This window comes from Lichenostomus cassidix, chromosome 28 (assembly GCF_008360975.1).
Source record: "Lichenostomus cassidix isolate B80296 chromosome 28, HeHo_3.0, whole genome shotgun sequence".
Lineage (NCBI taxonomy): Eukaryota > Metazoa > Chordata > Aves > Passeriformes > Meliphagidae > Lichenostomus > Lichenostomus cassidix.
Window position 1 is genome coordinate 5,204,810 of NC_139508.1, and position 19,305 is coordinate 5,224,114.

The following is a 19,305-nucleotide window of genomic DNA, read 5'->3' on the forward strand; positions in this document are numbered from 1 at the left end:
CACAAGCACTTCCCTGCACCACTGCAGCTCTGGGCTGTTGGTGTTTATGGACCTGCTCTCCCTGAACTTAAAGCAGCTCCTGTTTGAGAATGAGCTTTTCAGGGCTGTCACTGCATGGAGAGCAGAGGGAACTGTCTCACAGGAGCAGGATTTGTCCCTGGGTAGGATCCGGGTGCCTGGGGGCAAAGAAACCTTCCCTCTTAGCCCAAATCTTGTCTTTCTCTTCTCCTCTGCAGGGAAGAGCAGTGAAAGAGCCTCATACTCCACGTTTGGAAGAGACACAGGGATGCCAGGACTAAACCAGGTAATGATAAAATGCAGTGAGATTTTCTGCTTCATTTATTGGCTCCTGAGAGCGCGAGTCTGGGAATGAAAACCAGCCTGGATTTGCATCTCACCTCCGTGCTCAGGGTCCTGGGAGGCCTCTGCTCAGCTCCAAAACCTCTGCAAAGTGTCAGGATTCATAGTGGTGTGTGTGGCTGGCTCAGAAGAGTTGTCAGAGGTTAGAAAATGTTGGTTGTAGCAGCCTCTCGCTTCTTTCCCAAACTTCTTCAGGCTCACTTGTTTTGTTATTGTTACTCCTGGTTTGTATTTGATCAGCCATGACCCAGCCACGCTGCCCTGCTGGGGACTTCCAGGCAGTTGAATCCAAGCAATACCTTCCCCTGTGCCAGGCTGGCTGTGGGCAGCAAAGCATTCCAGGAGGCTCCTGCCCCCTCCACTGTGTGCCCTGGGCTTTCCCTCTCCCTCCCCAAAGGCATCTCCCAGTTCCCTGGCCGTTGCCTGTGTCCCAGCTCAGGGATTGGGGGGTCTGTGAGGTTTCTGTGCTGCTGCAGCATCACTGGAGCGACTGTCAGGCAGAGCTTTGGTTTTATGGTGGGGCTGTTGATGTGGGACCTGCAGCAGTTCTGTGTCCAGCTCTGGGCTCAGCATCAGGACATGGAGCTGCCGCAGCCAATCCAGAGGAGAACACGGAGATGCTCCAAGGGTTGGAGCCCCTCTGCTCTGGAGCCAGGCTGGGAGAGCTGGGGGTGTTCATCTGGAGAAGAGAAGGATCCAGGGAGACCTCAGAGCCCCTGCCAGTGCCTAAAGGGGCTCCAGGAGAGCTGGGGAGGGACTGGGGACAAGGGATGGAGGGACAGGATAAGGGGGAATGGCTTTCCACTGCCAGAGGGCAGGGATAGATGGGATATTGGGAAGGAGTTGTTGGCTGTGAGGGTGGGGAGGCCCTGGCACAGGGTGCCCACAGCAGCTGTGGCTGCCCCTGGATCCCTGGCAGTGTCCAAGGCCAGGTTGGACACTGGGGCTTGGAGCATCCTGGGATAGTGGAAGGTGTTCCTGCCCATAGCAGGAGGTGGGAAAGGATGAATTTTAAGGTCCCTTCCAGCTCTAACCCTTCTGAGATTTCATGATCTCCATAATCCAGGAGGGACCCAGCACACCAGAGCTGCCTCTCACAGCCACAGCCCTGCCCTGTTGGGTCACCCCACATGAACTGCACAGGAGAACCAGGGCTGTGCTGGGTGAACAACTTTGCTTCCTGTGGAGAATACCACAGGCGTCAATCCGAGCCTGGGAACACGGTTGAGCAGCCCTGAGATAACCTTCCCTGCTGCCACCAGCATCCAGAAATAGCTTTTTGGGAAGGAGCAAGCACCTCCCTTTGATGTGTGGCTCCAAGTGCCCCTTCAGTGCCCGGCGTGGCCCTGGGATAACAGTCCCAGCATTGGAGCCAAGGAGGAGCTTTTGGCCGGACAGCTTTTATTTTATCCCTGTACACACACACATATTACATGTTTTAATTTTACACAAATTTGTCATAATTTCCTCCTCTCTGAAGTGAGGATGTTTCCTTTGCTGGAGCAGCTGTGCTGGCTGTGCCAGAGTGGATTTCATTTACCACTGAAGCTGCTCAAACAAAACTGGGCCTGGTGCCAAGTGTTGCTTTTGGATGTGATGGTTTTGCTGGGCTTTCATGGAGGAGGGGGAATATAAGGTAACAGAAATGGGGGGTCAAATGGCCGGGAGAGGCCCCGGGAGAGGCAGGCACAGGGCTGGGGATCGGGTGGCAAATCCCACTTGATGTGGAGAGGAGACAAAACCCCCTTGTGTGGGGCAGGGGGAGGCCAATGGAGCTGCTGTGGCCCCCAGAGCAGTTGTTGCTTCTGGCTCCAGTTTGGGGCAGTGAGGGGGGTTGACCTTTTTTTGCTTGTTTTTGAAAAGACAAAAAATTGTCTGGTGCAGATGCCCTGGATGGGGAGCAGGTTCTGCCTAAAAACGGGGCAGAGCTACGGTTTCCCCGTTGTTCAATCCTGAACCATGTCCTGAGGCATCCCCAGGGAGAGGAAATAGGAAGAAAACCCCTTTTTCTGGGAAATTGCCTCAAAATCCCAGTGCCTCTCCCACCTGCAGGAGGAGCAGGGCAGCAACTCCCAGGATCCCTCCGGGTGCTTTCCTTGGCTGCTCACAGAGTGGGTCCGGAGCGAAGGAAACCTGAGCAGTGGAACAGATTGCAGGAATGTCACCAGCTGTGAACACACAAGCTCCTCTTTCCCTCTCTGACCCCTTTCTGGAGGAGACGGAGTTTGAAAGCAAAGGTTTCTCTTTCCAGTTTCTCAAAAGCCTGAAATCCTTCTTTATTTCCATGTGTTGCCCTCGGAAGATGGGTCAAAGCTGAGCTTTTGGGACTTCAGGGCCCTTTGCCAGCCCTGTGCAATTCCATGTAAATACTTTGAACTTCCTGCTGAGGTGAGAGGGGCAGTGCTGGAGGAGAGGCTCTGTCCCAGGAGGGAGCACCCTGAGCTCCAGCTCCCCCAGCTCCGCACTGCTTCCCAGCGTGCCCAAGGTCAGCTGGGATAAACACGAGGGAGGAGTTTCCTGGCTTTAGAAAGAGGGATTTGGCTTTTCCCTGATAAAACTCAGGAGAAAACCACCCTGAGCAGTGGCAGCACCGTTCTGGGGCACTAGCCATGACATGGGCTGGTGACATGGGGCTCATCCTGCCCTCCTAGACATCCAGGTGAGCATGGGACCGTGATGGTCCTGCCGTGGCACCTGTGAGGTGACCATGGGACCACCATGTCCCCCACCGTGGCACCTGCTGTTTTTATCCTTGGTTTGCAGAGGTTCCTTGCTGGGGTCCAGCAGGAAAGCACAAGTTGAAAGCCCCTTTTGTTCCTCCACACCTATTCCCCCACCTCCACCCCCATATTTACAGATTTGCTTTCCCTCCCGGCCCCTTGGCTCATGTTTATTTTTCCCCTCAGCTGAATTGGTGTGAAGGTGGCTCAAAGCAGCTCTGTTCTCTCCCAGAGAGTCATTTTCCAGCGTAATTCCATGGAAGGGCTTTTCTCTCTCCTTGTTTGCAGCCTGGTTTCCTGCCCAGCGAGATGGGAATCGCCAGCCCCAGCACACTTTCCCCCACTGGGGGCAAAGGGGGGTCTCAGTATTTTTCTTACCCCAACAATCCTCGCAGGAGAGGTGCTGAGAGCAGCATAGGTAAGTGACTGCGTGTCCCCCGGGTGCCACCACGCTACAGGACTGTCACCTGGCCAGGTGCCCTCGTCAGATCTGCCTTTGGGAATGAGCAATTGACGCTGGGAATTAGGACAGTGGTGTTGGGAATGAGGGGCTGATGTTGCCATGTGTGTACCTGACGTGGATTTGGCATTTGTTCTTTTTTAAGGAGGGAATGCATATAAATATCTCTTATCTACATATAGAGATACCTAACTTCAGAACAGGGGTGCTCAGGGTCAGGGTCAATGTCCCTCTTTCTGAAAAATGCCAGATTAGCTGAAAGCAGCAAATGGCATGAGGTTCTTCTAAAAACTCCTCCACCCACACTGCACATCCCTCATCCTTCCTGGAAAGCCTTAGGCTGCCTCAGAGGCTGTTTCTGCGGGTTGTGGCCCTCCTGGAGCTGCAGCAGGCAGGACTGGCAGGAGCAGGGCGTCAGGAGGCAGCAGGAGGGCTCTGTGCCCTGGGACACAGGGAATGTTTGCTCCAGGAGCTCTCCCTGCCTGCTCCAGTGTTCCCAAGCAGGATTTGCCCATGTCTGGATCTACCTGGAAATAAGCTTTTACCAAAGGCTGGGGTCAGGTGTGAGTTGAGCTCTGGAGGGAAGGCAAGCCCCAGTTCACCAGAACTTGTGTTTCTTGTCACAGTTCCCCCTGTACCCTCCAGAGCCACTTTCCTGCTGCTATTTCTGGCTTTCCCCAACAAACGAAACCAGAAGTGACCCAGTGAGGGGTGCATTTTTCAGTGCTTTTCAGACAAAGGCACCTACTCTAGCGCTGCCACTTCAGCCTGGAAGACGATTCTTTAGTATTCTGTGGGATAATTTCTGCTCTGGAGGTACATCAGAGTCCCTGGCTTGGCAGGTTGCTGTGTTAGCACCCTGCACCGCTGCCAGGGCTTGCCTTAATTTTGAAAAACAATAGAAAATAATGATGAAAAATAATAAAAATAATTGTGGAAAAGAATAAAAATAATGTTAAAAATAGTAATTATGAAAAATAGATTTTTTTTTTTTTTAATTTAGCCAGTTCTTCCCCTTAAGCCACTCCTGGATGTTTCCCCACCAGCTCCCTGAATTGTCCCCTTTCCCCAGGATGCTGTGTACCCCTTCCCTGGAGGGATGGGCTGGGGTCTGTCCCTGGGAAGCACACCCCTGCCTCCTGCAGCAGTGAAGCTTTCCCAAGTATATCCCTGTGTAGAGAGCAAATGAAAATAGAGCCCAGCCCGGCATGGGTTCCCTTTCTGCATCCTCTCTCCGCAAACCCACTTCAAGTTAAAGTGTTTCCAATAAAAACCCCAATGAGGGGTTATAACATTAAATGTTATTATGTTTGTGGGCTCAGTCTCTCTCAATGAGCCCTTGCTGCCCTGGGATCTCTGTCTGGGGGTGAAACCTGTCCCCAAAGGGTGCAGAGATTCAGAGAGGCTCATCCTTGGACGTTTTCACTGTTGATGCTTCCTTGGCCACGGGACATTTGGGATTTCAGCCCTATCTGTACCTGCGGCTTCCAACCCTGGGGACTTTTGCTGTAGCTTCTTTCCCCTCCCACTAACCAGCTGAAAACTCAGATCCTCTCTTGTCTTCCCTAACGCAGATGGACAGCCCAAAAAGGTTCGGAAGGTGCCTCCTGGACTCCCCTCCTCGGTAAGTGGCAGCAGCATGTTCCCATTCCCCATCCCCTGGGAATTATCCCTGCTCCCCCTCCCACAGAGCTGCCGGGGGGAGGCCTGCACCCCCAACCATCGAGGGGTGGGATTTTTGCAGGATGGGGAAGGGCTTTCCCATGTAGGAGAATGGGGAAGCGATGGGAGAGCTCCGTGGGGAAGGAGCCCGGAGCCTCCTGCCCGCAGCTCTGCTGGGTGTTGGTGATGTCGCGAGTGAAAGGTGACACCGGCGGGGCTCGGGTTTCACTCCAGAAGGGAAAGCAGCGCAGTTGCGCTGAGGGCAGGCAGCTGAGCCAGCTCCAGGTGTGCGCTGCTTTATAGGAAAGCTGAGCAGCCTGTAGGAATACGCTATCCCTGCTCCCGCGGCTGTTCCAGGGGAATAAACTGAACAATGTCTTTGTGGCTGGAAGTAATGGGATCTCCAGGAAAGCTAATTGGAGCGGGCTGCGGGGTTCCTGCAGGAACACGGGAGCTGTCTGGCGGCTGAGGCTGCATTCCTGGCTGGAATGTTTGCGTGCTTGGAGGGGGTCAGGACGGCTCTGTCCCATCAGGCTCTGTCCCCAGGCTCTGTCCCCAGACTGGGGCTGTGGTGGAGATGTGCCCTCACTCCGTGCCAAAGCTGCTGTGACGCTCCCCCATTCCCCAGGGAACACCCCCATCCATGAGGGAAATCCTGAGCTGTGGCATTCCCTGACTGCTCGTGCAGAGCTATGACCTCCCCCACAGGCTCTGCCTTTGGAATCGAACCCCAAGGTGCTGATTTTGGAGGATGGAGGGAGAGGAGGGCACTGAGGCCTTGTCAGGTTGGGCTCACAGATCTGAGGGTCCATGTGGATCCACACGAGGCAGAAACCAGCTCCAGTTGCTCCAGGAATCTGTGTTTTAACAGGGAAAACATGTTCCAGGCAGAATCCGGGTCGCTGCCTGGAGTTTCTGTGTGAAATTTGGAGCTTTAAACCCCAGTCGACATGTGGGGAAAACATTGCCCCCGACAAATGGCCTTTATTGGCCTCGGATTTCAAAGTGCTGGGGCTTGGCCCGTCCTGCTGGCAGCGCCCTGGAGGCCCTGATTCCCACAGGAAGAGCTGCTTGGCACTTGCCAAAGCTCAGCCCCTTCACTGTGTCTGAGTGACACCTGCGTGCCAGCCTTTCATAGCATCATGGAATGGTTTGGCTTGGAAGGGACGTTAAAGTTCATCCAGTGCCACCCCCTGCCATGGGCAGGGACACCTTCCACTATCCCAGGCTGCTCCAAGCCCTGTCCAGCCTGGCCCTGAGCACTGCCAGGGATCCAGGGGCAGCCACAGCTGCTGTGGGCACCCTGTGCCAGGGCCTCACCACCCTCACAGGGAGGAATTTTTCCCCAACATCCAACCTCAATCTCCCTCTCTGCCCTGGCTGTTTCCTCGGCTGCCCCTCAATGCCAAAGCTCCAATTTTCAGAGCATGGGCTGGTGCTGCCTCTCTGCCTCACACTCCCTGTGCTGGGAGCTCTGGCTTCCTGGTTTGTTTTTGAACTTCCACACCTGGGGAGACAGATCAGTGCCGAGGCGGCAGGAGAAGTGTGAAGCAGAAGGAGTGGCCTCAAAGGCAGCGGATCAAAGGCTCTTTCTTGTCTGACTCGCCCGTGCAGGAGCCCGCCCCATGTTATCGCTGGACCCTGTGCAAAATAAATAGGTTAATCAGCATCTTATTAAAATGAAGTGCTTTAATCTGTAATTCCCGAGCTGCTTTGAAAACTCGCCGAGGTCAGTGGCTGCAGGAGTTGAGGGTGGGTGGGTGAACAGGGAGTGGTGCCAAAAGCACCAAGAGACACCAACAGCATGAGGGAGTTCAGGGGGTGTGAGGAGTGATGCCAGGCAGGGCCAGGCACAGAAGTAGCTGTGCTGGCAGCCCAGGGCTTTTGAGCTCAGTGCTTGTGTCCAGAGGAGGCCACAGAGATGCCCCAAGGGCTGGAGCCCCTCTGCTCTGGGGCCAGGCTGGGAGAGCTGGGGGTGTTCATCTGGAGAAGAGAAGGATCCAGAGAGACCTCAGAGCCCCTGCCCGGGCCTAAAGGGGCTCCAGGAGAGCTGGAGAGGGACTGGGGACAAGGGATGGAGGGACAGGACACAGGGAATGGCTTCCCACTGCCAGAGGGCAGGGAGAGATGGGATACTGGGAAGGAATTGTTCCCTGTGAGGGAGGTGATGCTCTGGCACAGGTTGCCCAGAGCAGCTGTGGCTGCCCCTGGATCCCTGGCAGTGTCCAAGGCCAGGCTGGACAGGGCTTGGAGCAATCTGGGCTAGTGGAAGGTGTCCCTGCCCTTGGCACGAGGTGGCACTGGATGAGCTTGAAGGTCCCCCTGAACCCAAACCATTCCATGATCCTATGCAGTAGGTGCTAGGCTGGGGCTGCCCTTGGGGCACAGAGCCCCTTGGAGCCTCCCTGCAGCTCTGGAGCTCCTGGCCAGGGCTGCTGTGTCCAGGCACAGGATCCAGGGCTGGATGTGGCTGCACATCGGCTGCGGTGCCAGAGGAACCCAAGGAGGGATTTTATGCAAGTTGGCTCCTGCAAGATTTTGTTGCCCACAGTGAGTTCAGTGCCTGGGAGCTGTTTCAGGCTGTGCATTCCCAGTCTGGTCATTGCTCTGTTTAGCCTCAGTCTGCCCAAAGTCCCACCCCAGCTCCTGCATTTAAGCAAGCAAAACAGGGAGGGGAAAACAACCCAAGACCACAAAGCACTGCAAATCCCAGCACTGGGGCTTTTCGAGCCGCTCTCGCCGCGCTGGCAAATTTTAACCGGAGGAAATGACCTCACCTGGAGGTCCCCGAGGCTGCCGGCGCGAGGGCTGGGGCCATGGGCTGGGGAACAGCCCTGGCCCTGATTTACAGCTTCCTGCAGCGCCTGGCTCGGCCCCGGCCCCGCTGCCGTGCCCGTGCAGGGAGGGATGCAGTTGGCTTTTCACTGCCTCCCCTGTGCTGGGCAGCAAGAGTAAAAATTTGCAGGGGGCAGGGCCAGGATTGTGGTGAAAGTTGTCCCCCCGGGATCCAGCAGGAGATGTTCCGGGGGGGGTGGAGCAGGGTGGATACACAGCAGGGTGAACTCCCCCTTGCTCTGCCTCCACCCTGCTCTGCACCCCTGGTCCTTCCATCCCTGCGATTTTATCCCCCTTGTTTTCTCGGTGGGTTCCTGGCTTGGCTGTTGGTGCAGCTGCCGGGCGCCTGGCCCCGAGCCAGCCCCTGCCAGATGGCGCAGGGCTCTCAGACGTGCTGCGCTCCATTCCCTGTCCTGGCTCCCGCTATTTAATCAAATTATAGGAAAAGTCAATTTGCTGGATTCCTGTTCTCCGCTGCCTCCCCCAGCCCCCCCCGCCCCACGCGGCTCCCTCTGCCCATGGCACCCGGCAGCATCCCGGGGACAAGGGCTTGCAATTCTCTTTTTTGAGTGAGGGACAAAGGGCAGCTGCTGGTGTCTGTCAGGATTTGCCCTTCCCCCTCTCTGCAATTCTCTTTTTTTGTCTATATTTCACAAGTTCCCTGTAGAATCACAGAATCATTAAGGTTGGAAAAGCCCTCTAAGGTGGTCATAGAGTCCAGCTGTTCCCCAGCACTGCCAAGTCACCACTGACCCATGTCCCCAGGTACCACATTCACACATTGTTTGAGCACTTCTAGGGATGGTGACTCCACCACTGCCCTGGGCAGTCTGTTGCAATGCCTGACCACACTTTCATTGAAGTTTTCCCTAAACTCCAACCTAAGCCTCCCCTAGCACAGCTTGAGGCTGTTTCCTCTGGTCCTGTCCCTCGTTCCCTGGGAGCAGAGCCTGACCCCCTCCCCGGCTGTCCCCTCCTGTCAGGGAGCTGTGCAGAGCCACAAGGTCTCCCTGAGCCTCCTTTTCCCCAGCCTGAGCTCCTTTCCCAGCTCCCTCAGCTGCTCATGGGGCTCCAGCCCCTTCCCCAGCTTTCTTGTCCCGTGTTGGATTTTTTGGGGGGCTTTGGGGTTGGTTGTTTTAACAAAAAGAAGCCTGGCACAGACTGCCCAGGGCCATGGTGGAGTCACCATCCTGGAATTGTTAAAAAAATGTGTGGAGGTGGCACTTGAGGACGTGGGTTAGTGGTGACCATGGTGGTGGTGCTGCTTTGATGGTTGGACTTGATCTTAAAGTTTTTTTCCAACCTTAAAGCTTCTCTGATTGTTTTTTATTCCCCACCACTAATTTTGCCCCTTTTTGCTGGTGAGGACCAGGGCTGGAAGGGAACAGCTGGCTGCGGGGAAAAAGAAACTCAGGCAAGTTTCCTTCCCAAAGAGAACTGTGTGTGCCAGGCAGAGCCCAGCCCCTGCCCCACCTCTGCTTTCGGCTGGATTTTAAAAAAAATTATTATCGGTTTCAGAATGAATCAAAGGGGATGAAAATAAGCTGTGACAAAAGTTCTCACATCATTTTGAGTGCCATTTCAGTTTCTTTGAATGCTGTTTCAGTTTCTTTGCGTGTTGAATTTCTGCTTTAAAAAAAAAAAAAAGTCTGTTTTTGTCCTGGCAGAAGCTGATTTTCTGTCAGGGCTTTCTAGGATGGGTTTGGTTCATTCAGAAGGGAAGGAAAAGCTTTTTCTTCTGCTTAATGTGCTGTTAAATCGCAGAGCTGAGCAGTGCTGCAGAAATCTGTCCCAAGAGCTGTCTGAGAGTTGTCCCCTCCCCTGTGACAACCCCTGTGAGGGGCTGCTCAGCCCCCTGTGCCTCAGTTTCCCATCCAGCAGGTTTCCCTGTGGGCTTTGAGCAGGGCAGGAGCCTGGCACAGGGCAGGGTTGGCACAGGGGGGTCTGAGGGAGGTCCCATTGCCCAGCCTGTCCCCCCAGCACGGGGTCACTGCAGCATTGGTGGCTTTTGTGGTTACCCAGAAAAAGTCATAACCATGGAAAACGGAACTGGAGCAGAGTCGAAACTTCTGCTGGAGCTGGGCATGTCTGGAGATGTTGGAGGGTGACAGGAACAGAGAGGAGCCCTGTGCTCTGTCCCCTGTGCCCTCTGCCCTGTCCCCTGTGCCCTCTCTTCTGTCCCTTGTGCCCTCTGCCCTGTACCCTCTGCCCTGTGCCTTGTCCTCTGTGCCCTCTCTTCTGTCCTCTGTGCCCTCTCCCTTGTCCCCTCTGCCCTTTGCTCTATCCCCTGTGCTCTCTGCCCTGGCCCCTGCCCTGCTCCATGTAGGGCTGTGCCCTTCAAGGACTTTGGCTGAGCTGCTCCAGTCCCCTCCAGATCTGCTGTGGAATGAATAAAAGCAAAGCTCCTGGACTCATCAAATGGTTTGGGTTGAAAGGGACCTTAAAGTCCATCTTAAAACATGGACAGGGACACCTTCCACTAGCCCAGGTTGCTCCAAGCCCTGTCCAACCTGGCCTTGGACACTGCCAGGGATCCAGGGGCAGCCACAGCTGCTCTGGGCAACCTGTGCCAGGGCCTGTCCACCCTCACAGGGAAGAATTTCTTCCCAATATCCCACCTAACGCTGCCCTCTGGCAGTGGGAAGCCATTCCCCCTTGGCCTGTCCCTCCATCCCTTGAAAGGTCAGTTGAGTGAAGCACTTGCTGTGTTGTTGCTGTGGGAGAGGTGGTCAAACACTGCTGAAGTTGGAGGTTTGAAGTTTAGGCTTTGCAGGGCTGGGGGCAGCCATGGGAGGATGTGGGGCCATGGTGTGGCAAAGCCCTTCCCTTCAAGCCCTTTCCTGCCCCACAGGTGTATCCATCCAACTCAGGTGATGACTACAGCAGGGATCCAGCTGGATATACTCCCTCAAAACCTCCCAGCACTGTGTATCCTGGAGCCTTTTATATGCCAGGTGAGTCATTCCCAGCCCTGTGATCCCACAGGCAGAGCAGGGGCAGCTGGCCTGTTATGGACCATGGGAGAGATTGCACAGATGGAGGGAGCTTGGAGCAGGAGTGCACAAGACACAGTGCAGCCCCAAAATCATGGAATCTTGGAATGTCCTGAGTTAGAAGAGACCCACAAGGACCATCCAGCCCAAGCCCTGGCCCTGCACAGACACCCCAACAATCTCACCCTGGGCATCCCTGGCACCATTGTCCAAACACTCCTGGAGCTCTGGCAGCCTTGGGGCAGGGACCATTCCCTGGGGAGCCTGGGCAGTGCCCCAGCAGCCTCTGGGGGAAGAACCTTTCCCTGAGATCTATCCCAACCCTGACACAGCTCCAGCCATTCCCTGGGCTCCTGTCCCAGAGAGACTGTCCTGATTTGCTCAGCGGGTGATGCTCAGCACAGGCGGGACATGCTGGGGACATTCCAGCCCCTCAGCCAGGGCTGACTTGTTCCCCCCTGGGGTCTGGGGGCTGTCTGCTGGTGTCCCTGCGCTGCTCATCTCCAGGTTTTCTTGCAGATGGACTCCATAACTCACCAGACCTGTGGAGTTCCCCGGGTGCCATGAGCCAGTCAAGTTACGGTGCCATGCTGGGCAGCTCCTCCTCCCCGCTCCCACAGTCCAGTGGCTTCAACAGTTTACACCAGCATGAACGCATGGTAACGTGTCCCCACAGGCTGTCAGCTCCCTGTCACCTCCCCTGGCTGTGGGCTTGGGGCACCTGGGTCCTGCTTTTCCAGGGCCCCTCTCACGCCTCTCCCCTCCCTGCCAGAACTACCAGCTGCATTCAGGAGAGGTGAACGGTGGACTCCCGTCTGTGTCTGGCTTCTCCTCGGCCTCCACGGCGTACGGAGTGTCCAGTCACACACCCCCGATCAGCGGCACGGACAACATGATGGGTATGGCCAGTCCCCAGAGTGACCCCCTCCGTCCACAGCTGGGCACAAGCTCACCTGGAATACCAAGGCTTGTGCAAAGCTGGTGCCTGAGGCATCTGATACACCCAGACGCCTTTGGTCCCTCTTGGACACCCTTTGTGTCACCTGTGCCTGGAGTCCCCGCCCGGGGAAGAGACGCAGCGAGGTTTTGCTGCTGGAGCAGCTGGGTGCTGGTCTGGGGGTTTACACCTCATGGGGTGGGTCTGGGAGGAGCCCAGGAGCTCTGGCAGCATCTCCTGGAGGTGCTGTGGCTTAGATGAGTTGCAGAAAGGATTTGCACCTGTGTGAAGCTGCTCCCCTAAATCTAGAACGGGAATGTTCATGATGGGTTTGGATAGCACGTTAACCCCCGAGTGCTTTAATCTCTGACCCTGCTGAACCTGTTACAAAACCTGCTACTGAAGTGAGCTCACACTCCCCAGGAAATGAGAATCCTGATATGTATTTATAGAAAAACCCTTGTTTTTCTATGGAGAAGCAAGTCTGGGATTCATAGAATAAAAGAATCATTAAGGTTGGAAAAGTCCTCCAGGATCATCCAGTGCATTGGTGGTTGTGGGGGCTTGAGATGCCCCATGACAATGGCTGTGCTGCAGCAGAGATGTCTGAGTGCTGTTGGTGGCACTACACCTCCAGCCCAGAGCTTGGAGAGATGTCCCTGCAGTCCTCTAAAGCTGCCTGGGGAAGGTGCCCCTTGTCTCAGCTGCTCTGAGCTGAACAAACATTTAATTTTCAAGCAAAGCACGAAAAACAGAAACTTTCCATCCCAGAGGTCTGTAAGGTACTGTGTCCTGCTGGGGTCTAGTGCCCTGGCAGTGACATCTGTGTCCTCTCCTGGCAGGCAACAGAGGAACCACAGCCGGGAGCTCCGGAGATGCACTCGGGAAGGCTCTGGCCTCGGTAAGAGTTTGGAATGGTCCTGACCTGCTCCTGGTCCTGCTGCTGCAGGGACCCTCTACCCAGCAGGGAATCTGGACACATTTGGGTGAATGCACCCCAGCTCCATGGCAGCCTCTGAGGGATGGTTTTCCCCGCTCTGTGCTGCTGTCTCAGTCCTGGCGCCTTTTGGCAAATGGGGAAACTGAGGCACTGGTGGGGAAACTGAGGCACTGCAGGTTGTTGTGGCTCTGCAGCCTCATGATCAGCTCTGTGCCCTCCCAGCCTGGTGCTGCTGTGCCAAGACCACCCTACAGCCCTCGTGGCAGGACTTGCAGGTGCCAGCAGTCCTGGCCCTGCGTGTGCTGGTTCAAACTGGAGGGCACTGGTCCCAGTGGGTTACCAGAGTTGCCTCTGTCCCCTTCAGTGACCTTTGCACGGTGGCAGAGGAGTGCTGGCAGTGCACCCTGCAACAGTTCCTGAGGGCTCCTGCTCCCTCCCAAGGGAGAGCCTGAAGAGCAGAGGGTCTCAGGGTGGTGACAGTGGGGACAGAGAAAGACCCTGGGGTTAATGGGGGAACTGGGGCGAACTGGGCTGGGCCTTTGTGCTGGCTGTGGGTTTGGGAAGGGAGATGCCAGTGGGGGTCCCAGTGGGTGGTGGGTGCCAGTGCGAGGGAACAGCTGGCTCAGGGTGGCACTGCTGACTGTCCCCCTTCTGTCTCTGCAGATTTACTCCCCCGACCACTCTAGCAATAACTTCTCCTCCAACCCCTCCACCCCGGTCGGGTCCCCGCAGGGCCTCGCAGGTGAGTAGAATTGTTGTCTCTGGGTAAAGGGGGGATTGGGTTTACTTTCAGGGAGCTCTGAGGCAGCAAATTTCCCAGGTCAGCCCCAAACCCTCAGAACAGAGCCCAGGCCTGGCAGCAACCCCAGGACCTGCTGCCTGACCCTGTCCCTGAGTGTCCTATCTCAGAGAGGGTGTGGCCGGTTTGTCTCCCATGGTAGAAGCGCAGTGTAAACCAGGAAGCAGCCAAATGGTTAAAACCCATGTTCAGCACCTGGTGAAAGCCTGTCCCTGGTCCTCTTAGGTAGAACAGGTCCCATTGTGCCCAGCAGAGCTGGTGCCCCAGCTCCCTATGCCAGAGGTGCAGCATAATGTGGCGCCAGAGTCACAGTGTGTCACTGAGACCAGGGACATTTGGACACCTCTTGAGGTCTGAAGGGCTGAGGCAGAGCAGAGCCCACAGTGCCATGTGGTGCCACAGTGTCCCTTGCGGTGCCACACAGCTCTGTGGTGGCCCATGCAGTTCCATGGTGGCCTGTGTGTCACCATGGTGGCTCATGAGGTGTCAAGCAGTGCCATGGTGGCTTGTGTAGTGCTATGGTGGCCCATGCAGCTCACGGTGCCGCAATGGCCCGTGCAGTGCCATGCTGTGCCATGGTGGCCCAGTGCAGTGCTGTGGTGGCCCATGCAGTACCATAAGGTGCCCCAGTGGCCCATGCAGTGCCGTGTGGTGTCCCAGTGGCCTGCGTAGGGCTGCACATGGCAGTGGCTGGTGTAGTGCCGCGGTGGCCCAGCTTCCAGCCCCATCTAGTGGCAGCCTTGGCCTTGGCCGGTCCCCAACCTTGCGTTTGTCCCCAGGCTCGTCGCAGTGGCCGCGGGCAAGCGGAGCGGGTGCCTTATCTCCCAGCTACGAAGGGAGCCTCCACACTTTGGTGAGTGGCACCAAAAATTCCAGCTTCTCCTTTTCTCTCTCATCCCTCAGGGCCTGGGGATGAAGGGTTTTGGGGTGACATCCTCCCCCCTGAATGCCTGGAATCACCCCTGGTTGGTCAGGGGTGGATGTTTGGGTGACAGCAGCTGAGCAGAGCCACGTGCTGCATCCCTGACCTGGAGCCCCCTGGCAGCCTGGCACCTTCCCCTGCCCCCAGCCCAGGCTCATCCCGGGGGTCTGGCCCAGCCAGAAGGATTCCTGGCAGGTTTCTGCCTCCCTGCCCTTGGCAGTTCCTCTCATGTGACCCCTCGTGCCTTTAGGGAATGGCACTGACTGGGGGGAGGTGGGGGAGGTTATTCCTCTCCATCCCTGCCCTGTGGCACCTGAGTGCAGGATTGCCACCAGCCATTGTGCAATGCAGAGCAGCAGGAGGCTGCTGGCTTTGTGGGATTGCAGTCATGGAATTGGCTTGGAATCATGCTATGGTTGGAAGGGATCTTAAAGCTCATCTCATTCCACCCCCTGCCATGAGGGACACCTTCCACTAGACCAGGTTGCTCCAAGCCCCCTCCAACCTTGGACACTTCCAGGAATAGGGCAGTTAACACAGACCTGTCTCTGTCCTGCCCTTCCAGCAAAACAAAATGGAAGACAGGTTGGACGAAGCCATCCACGTGCTGAGGAACCATGCTGTGGGCCAGACCTCTGCCATGCCCAGCAACCACGGGGACATGCATGGGCTGCTGGGCTCAGCACCACCCCACAGTGCTGCTGTGGGCAGCCTGGGCCAGGCCTTCCCTGCCTCAGTCATGGCCCTGGGGAACAGGCACCCGAGTCTGGTGAGTGTGGGAGCACTGTGGCAGCTGGCAGGGACGCACTGGGGACACGTGTCATGTGTGAGGTGCTCTGGCATTCAGAGGGACATTGCCTTTGGTGCAATAGCTCAGTGTGGTCCAGCTTGGGTCACGTGTTGGCAGCATTGCTTGGGTGACATGCACAGAAGTCACTTCCCATTTTCCTGCAGGGAGATTTGAGTCACAGAATCCCAGAGTGGATTGGGTTGGAGGGACCTCAAAGCTCATCTTGTTCCACCCCCTGCCTGGTCAGGGACACCTTCCACTATCCCAGGTTGCTCCAAGCCCTGTCCAGCCTGGCCTTGGACACTTCCAGGGGCAGCCACAGCTGCTCTGGGCACCCTGAGTCCAGCATTGGCACAAGCTCTGTGTGCACTTCCCCTCATGCCCCTTCTCAGGGCACACAGAGGTGGTGAGAGCTGCTCTTTATTCTCTGTAACATGACTGGAAATCCTTCAAAACAACTTCATGGCATCCCCGGGATATGCAGGGAGGAGAAGAGGGATCCAGTGGGTATGAGAGTGCCAAGTGTCACCAGCAATTCCCTGCACTGAAGGGTTTGGGCAGGCACCATATCCCTCTTGTGCACATCCCCAGTGTCCAGTGAACCAGTTGTGATTTCCTTCCAAGCTCCCTGGACTCTGCTCCTGAGCAGGGAGTCGGATGTGTGTCCTCTGCAGGCTGCTGCCAGCTGGGGACCCAGCTGGGCTGGCTCTGTCCTGCCAGGCACCAGCCTATGTGGCACAGCCTTGGGACCATGGGCTCAGAAGGGTCCCTCATCCTTTGCCTTCAGTCCCTTTGAAGCCAAGTTGACATTGCTGGGATGTCCCTTGCTCTGGTGGCACTGGGGAGGTGGCAGAACAGTGGTGCTCAATGGGGACAGGACATGTGTCCTTTCCAGTGTGCTGGCATTGCAGCAGGCACAGAGGGGCTTTTGCTCGGGGAGGGTGGCAGCACTGACAGGGGCTCTGGGTTGGGTGCAGCTCCTGTTCAGAGCAGGGTGCAGTAGTATCCCCACCATGGTGCCCAGAGAGCTGCTGCTGGAGCAGGCTGGCTCTTCCCTCCCTCATTCCAGTGCTCTGGGGGTGAGATTGTGTGAGAGGAGCACACAGCTGTGCCTCAGCCTGGTCTGCAGAGCCGTGGGGGTGTCCTCAGGTGACTGTCTCAGGTGACTGTCCCCATTGCCTGCTGGCCATGCCACATCCTCCCTTAAAGCTTGCTCTGCTTGTTGTGCTGCAGGTGGGAGGAGGCCACCCCGAAGATGGGTTGTCCAGCAACCCCAGCTTGCTCCACAACCATGTCACACTTCCATCACAGCCGAGCTCACTCCCAGACCTCAGCAGGCAGCAGGACACGTACAGTGGTAAGGCAGCTCAGCATGGGTGCAGGATGGGGCTCACCTGTGCTAGGGGTCACCTCCTGGGGGGCGTGGGAGGTCCCCTGTGGGGTTGGGTCCAGCCCTGTGCAGCAGCAGCCTAGGGGGAGATGGATGTCTCTGCAAGGCTGGTGCTTCCTTGCAGCATTCACAGGGCAGTTTCTACCTGAAGACTTTTCCAGAGGTTTCACAGAATGGTCTAGCTTGGAAGGGACCTTAAAGCTCATCTCCCTCCAACCCTTGCCATGGGCAGGGACACCTTCCACTATCCCACGTTGCTCCAAGCCCCATCCAGCCTGGCACTTCCAGGGATCCAGGAGCAGCCACAGCTTCTCTGGGCACCCTGTGCCAGGGTCTCATCATCCTCACAGAGAGGAATTTCTTCTCAATATCCCATTTAACCCTACTATGCTTGACCTGTATTTCCCTGTCCCTCTTGCCAGGTGTAGGTGCTCAGTGCTCTTCTGGGGAAGTTGGGCTCCCATTGTGGAGGGTCTGGGAAGTAAGGGGGAGAACAGGGAGTGGTAGGAGGGCAGAGCCAGCACCCCTCCATCTTCCCTAGCTGCAGGGCAGTGATGCAGGATGAGTTTGGGATGCCACTGCAGGAGCAGCGCCTGGGAACCTGGGAGGCCCAGAGCTGACCCTGTGTGGATCAGGCCCCTCAAGCTCTGTGTGTGGCTCTGTTCTCTCTTCAGGCTTGTCTGGGGGGCTGGGGAGGAGCAGCATCTCCTCGGGAACGAGCGAAATAAAGAGGGAAGAGAAGGAGGATGAAGAGAACACGTCGGTGGCAGATAACTCCGAAGAGGAGAAGAAGGAGCTGAAACCCTCCCGGAACAGAACAAGGTGCTCTTTGAACAGGTCTCTCCCTTCACTTTCTCTGTTCCCAGGCCAGGGATGTTTGGGCTTGGATTCGGTGCTGGGCTTGGCCTGGTGAGGCCAGGGGTCATCCTGCAGCACAGACCCCCCAGCCCCTGCCCACCCTGAAGCCTGGTGTGGCCTCACACAGCCTGGGCTCCTGCTGCTACCCCAGGGGGAAAGGTCCCTGCCACCCTCCTGCTGGCTCCAGTCCCTGTGGCTCAGGGCTTCCTCATGCTCCTAAAGCAGAGGGACACGCCTTATCCTGCACCCTCCTTCGTGGGCACTCGGGGCTGTGCAGGGAAGGAGCAGCTGCTCAACCCCAGGCAGGGAAGGTTTGACCCTTTCCCTGCCTTGGGGCATCTCTGCTCTCAGCTTTGGGCTCCTGTATCCTCTGTCACATCCAGCCAGAGGAGTGGCAGTGGCTCAGGTAGAGTCCTTCAGCATGCTGACTGCTCTGCAGCCTCGCCACCAGCTCAGAGACCTCACCAGGGTGGTGGTGGCCAGAGAGGTAGCACCAGCCCCACTCCTGCCCTGGAGGCAGAGAGTTGTGTTTTCCCAAATTCCAGCCGGGGATTCCAGTGTTGGCCCTCACCTTGTCTGGGCCACCCTGCACTCTCCTGGCAACAAGCTCAGGCCTTACTCACATTGTGGTTTCTTTCTTTGTTGTTTCAAAACAAAGCAAAACAAAAAAGAGGCAGAAGAAGAGCCTTAACTGCTTCTCTCCAAAGCCCCTGCGTGTCCCTGTGTGTGGCACAGGCCGGCAGGTCCTGGCAGGGCACGTGGGGGGCTCGGCATCTTGGTGCCTCACCGTGTATTTCTTGTCTGTGAGTTGACCAGTGCTGAGAGTGCACGCGAGGAATGTCCCTGTCTCGTTCTTATTTTAAACCATTAGTCAAGATGAGGATGAGGAGGACGATCTTCTTCCCCCAGAGCAAAAAGCCGAGAGAGAGAGAGAAAGGAGGGTCGCCAATAATGCCCGTGAGCGCCTGCGGGTCCGTGACATCAACGAGGCCTTTAAAGAGCTCGGACGCATGTGCCAACTGCACCTAAACAGCGAAAAACCGCAGACCAAACTGCTAATCCTACACCAGGCCGTATCAGTCATACTGAACCTGGAGCAACAAGTTAGAGGTCAGTGAGGGTCCCGGAGTGGTGATATTTTACGTATCTGATCGGCACGGGGCTGTCTGTCTGTCTGTCTCCTGTGACGTGCTGTGGTGCCTCGCACTGTCTCTCTCCCCTGTGGCCTTGGGGACCAACCCAAGGCTGTCGATGTCCTTTTTATTTTTTTTTTTTTGCCTTTTTTGCATCCATCCCTGCTGTTCTCTCCTTTGTCCCCCGCTGCCACCATGTGTGCTGCATGCCGGTCCCCGCGGGGACGCCTGCGCCGTCCTGCTTCCCCACAGCCAGGGGTGCTCAGTGCTTGGCCAGCAAAGTGACAGAAGCCCCAACAGAAAATCTGACGGAGGGGCCCAACTCTGCTGTCTCCGAGGGCTGCTCTGAGCACAGAGCCCACTGCTGTCCCCTCTGTGTGCCCGATGGGGCTCTGCGCTCCTGTCCCTGCAGTGTGGCACCTGGCAAAGCCCTGGGACCACGGGAGCTCTGCAAGGGCAGCAGGATGCCTGGGCTGAGCAGCCCTCACTGCCTGCACTCGCTGGTG

At 56.7% G+C, this 19,305-nt stretch overlaps 1 protein-coding gene across 10 annotated transcripts in view; it reads left to right on the forward strand.

The window, feature by feature from the left end:
* Nucleotides 1-19,305, forward strand: part of TCF3 (transcription factor 3) — an 84,514-nt gene that overhangs the window by 54,270 nt on the left and 10,939 nt on the right. For 4 of the 10 annotated variants that reach the window (XM_085040247.1, XM_085040248.1, XM_085040255.1 and 1 more), the window contains 13 exons: nt 237-304; nt 3,369-3,498; nt 5,115-5,164; nt 10,889-10,991; nt 11,550-11,689; nt 11,803-11,929; nt 12,810-12,868; nt 13,571-13,649; nt 14,486-14,559; nt 15,194-15,397; nt 16,652-16,775; nt 17,483-17,645; nt 18,538-18,776. In XM_085040247.1, coding sequence (XP_084896373.1) covers nt 237-304; nt 3,369-3,498; nt 5,115-5,164; nt 10,889-10,991; nt 11,550-11,689; nt 11,803-11,929; nt 12,810-12,868; nt 13,571-13,649; nt 14,486-14,559; nt 15,194-15,397; nt 16,652-16,775; nt 17,483-17,645; nt 18,538-18,776 — 1,560 coding nt within the window. The remainder of the gene's footprint in view (nt 1-236; nt 305-3,368; nt 3,499-5,114; nt 5,165-10,888; nt 10,992-11,549; nt 11,690-11,802; nt 11,930-12,809; nt 12,869-13,570; nt 13,650-14,485; nt 14,560-15,193; nt 15,398-16,651; nt 16,776-17,482; nt 17,646-18,537; nt 18,777-19,305) is intronic. The other 6 variants (XM_085040251.1, XM_085040257.1, XM_085040249.1 and 3 more) reach the window with 3 other exon arrangements.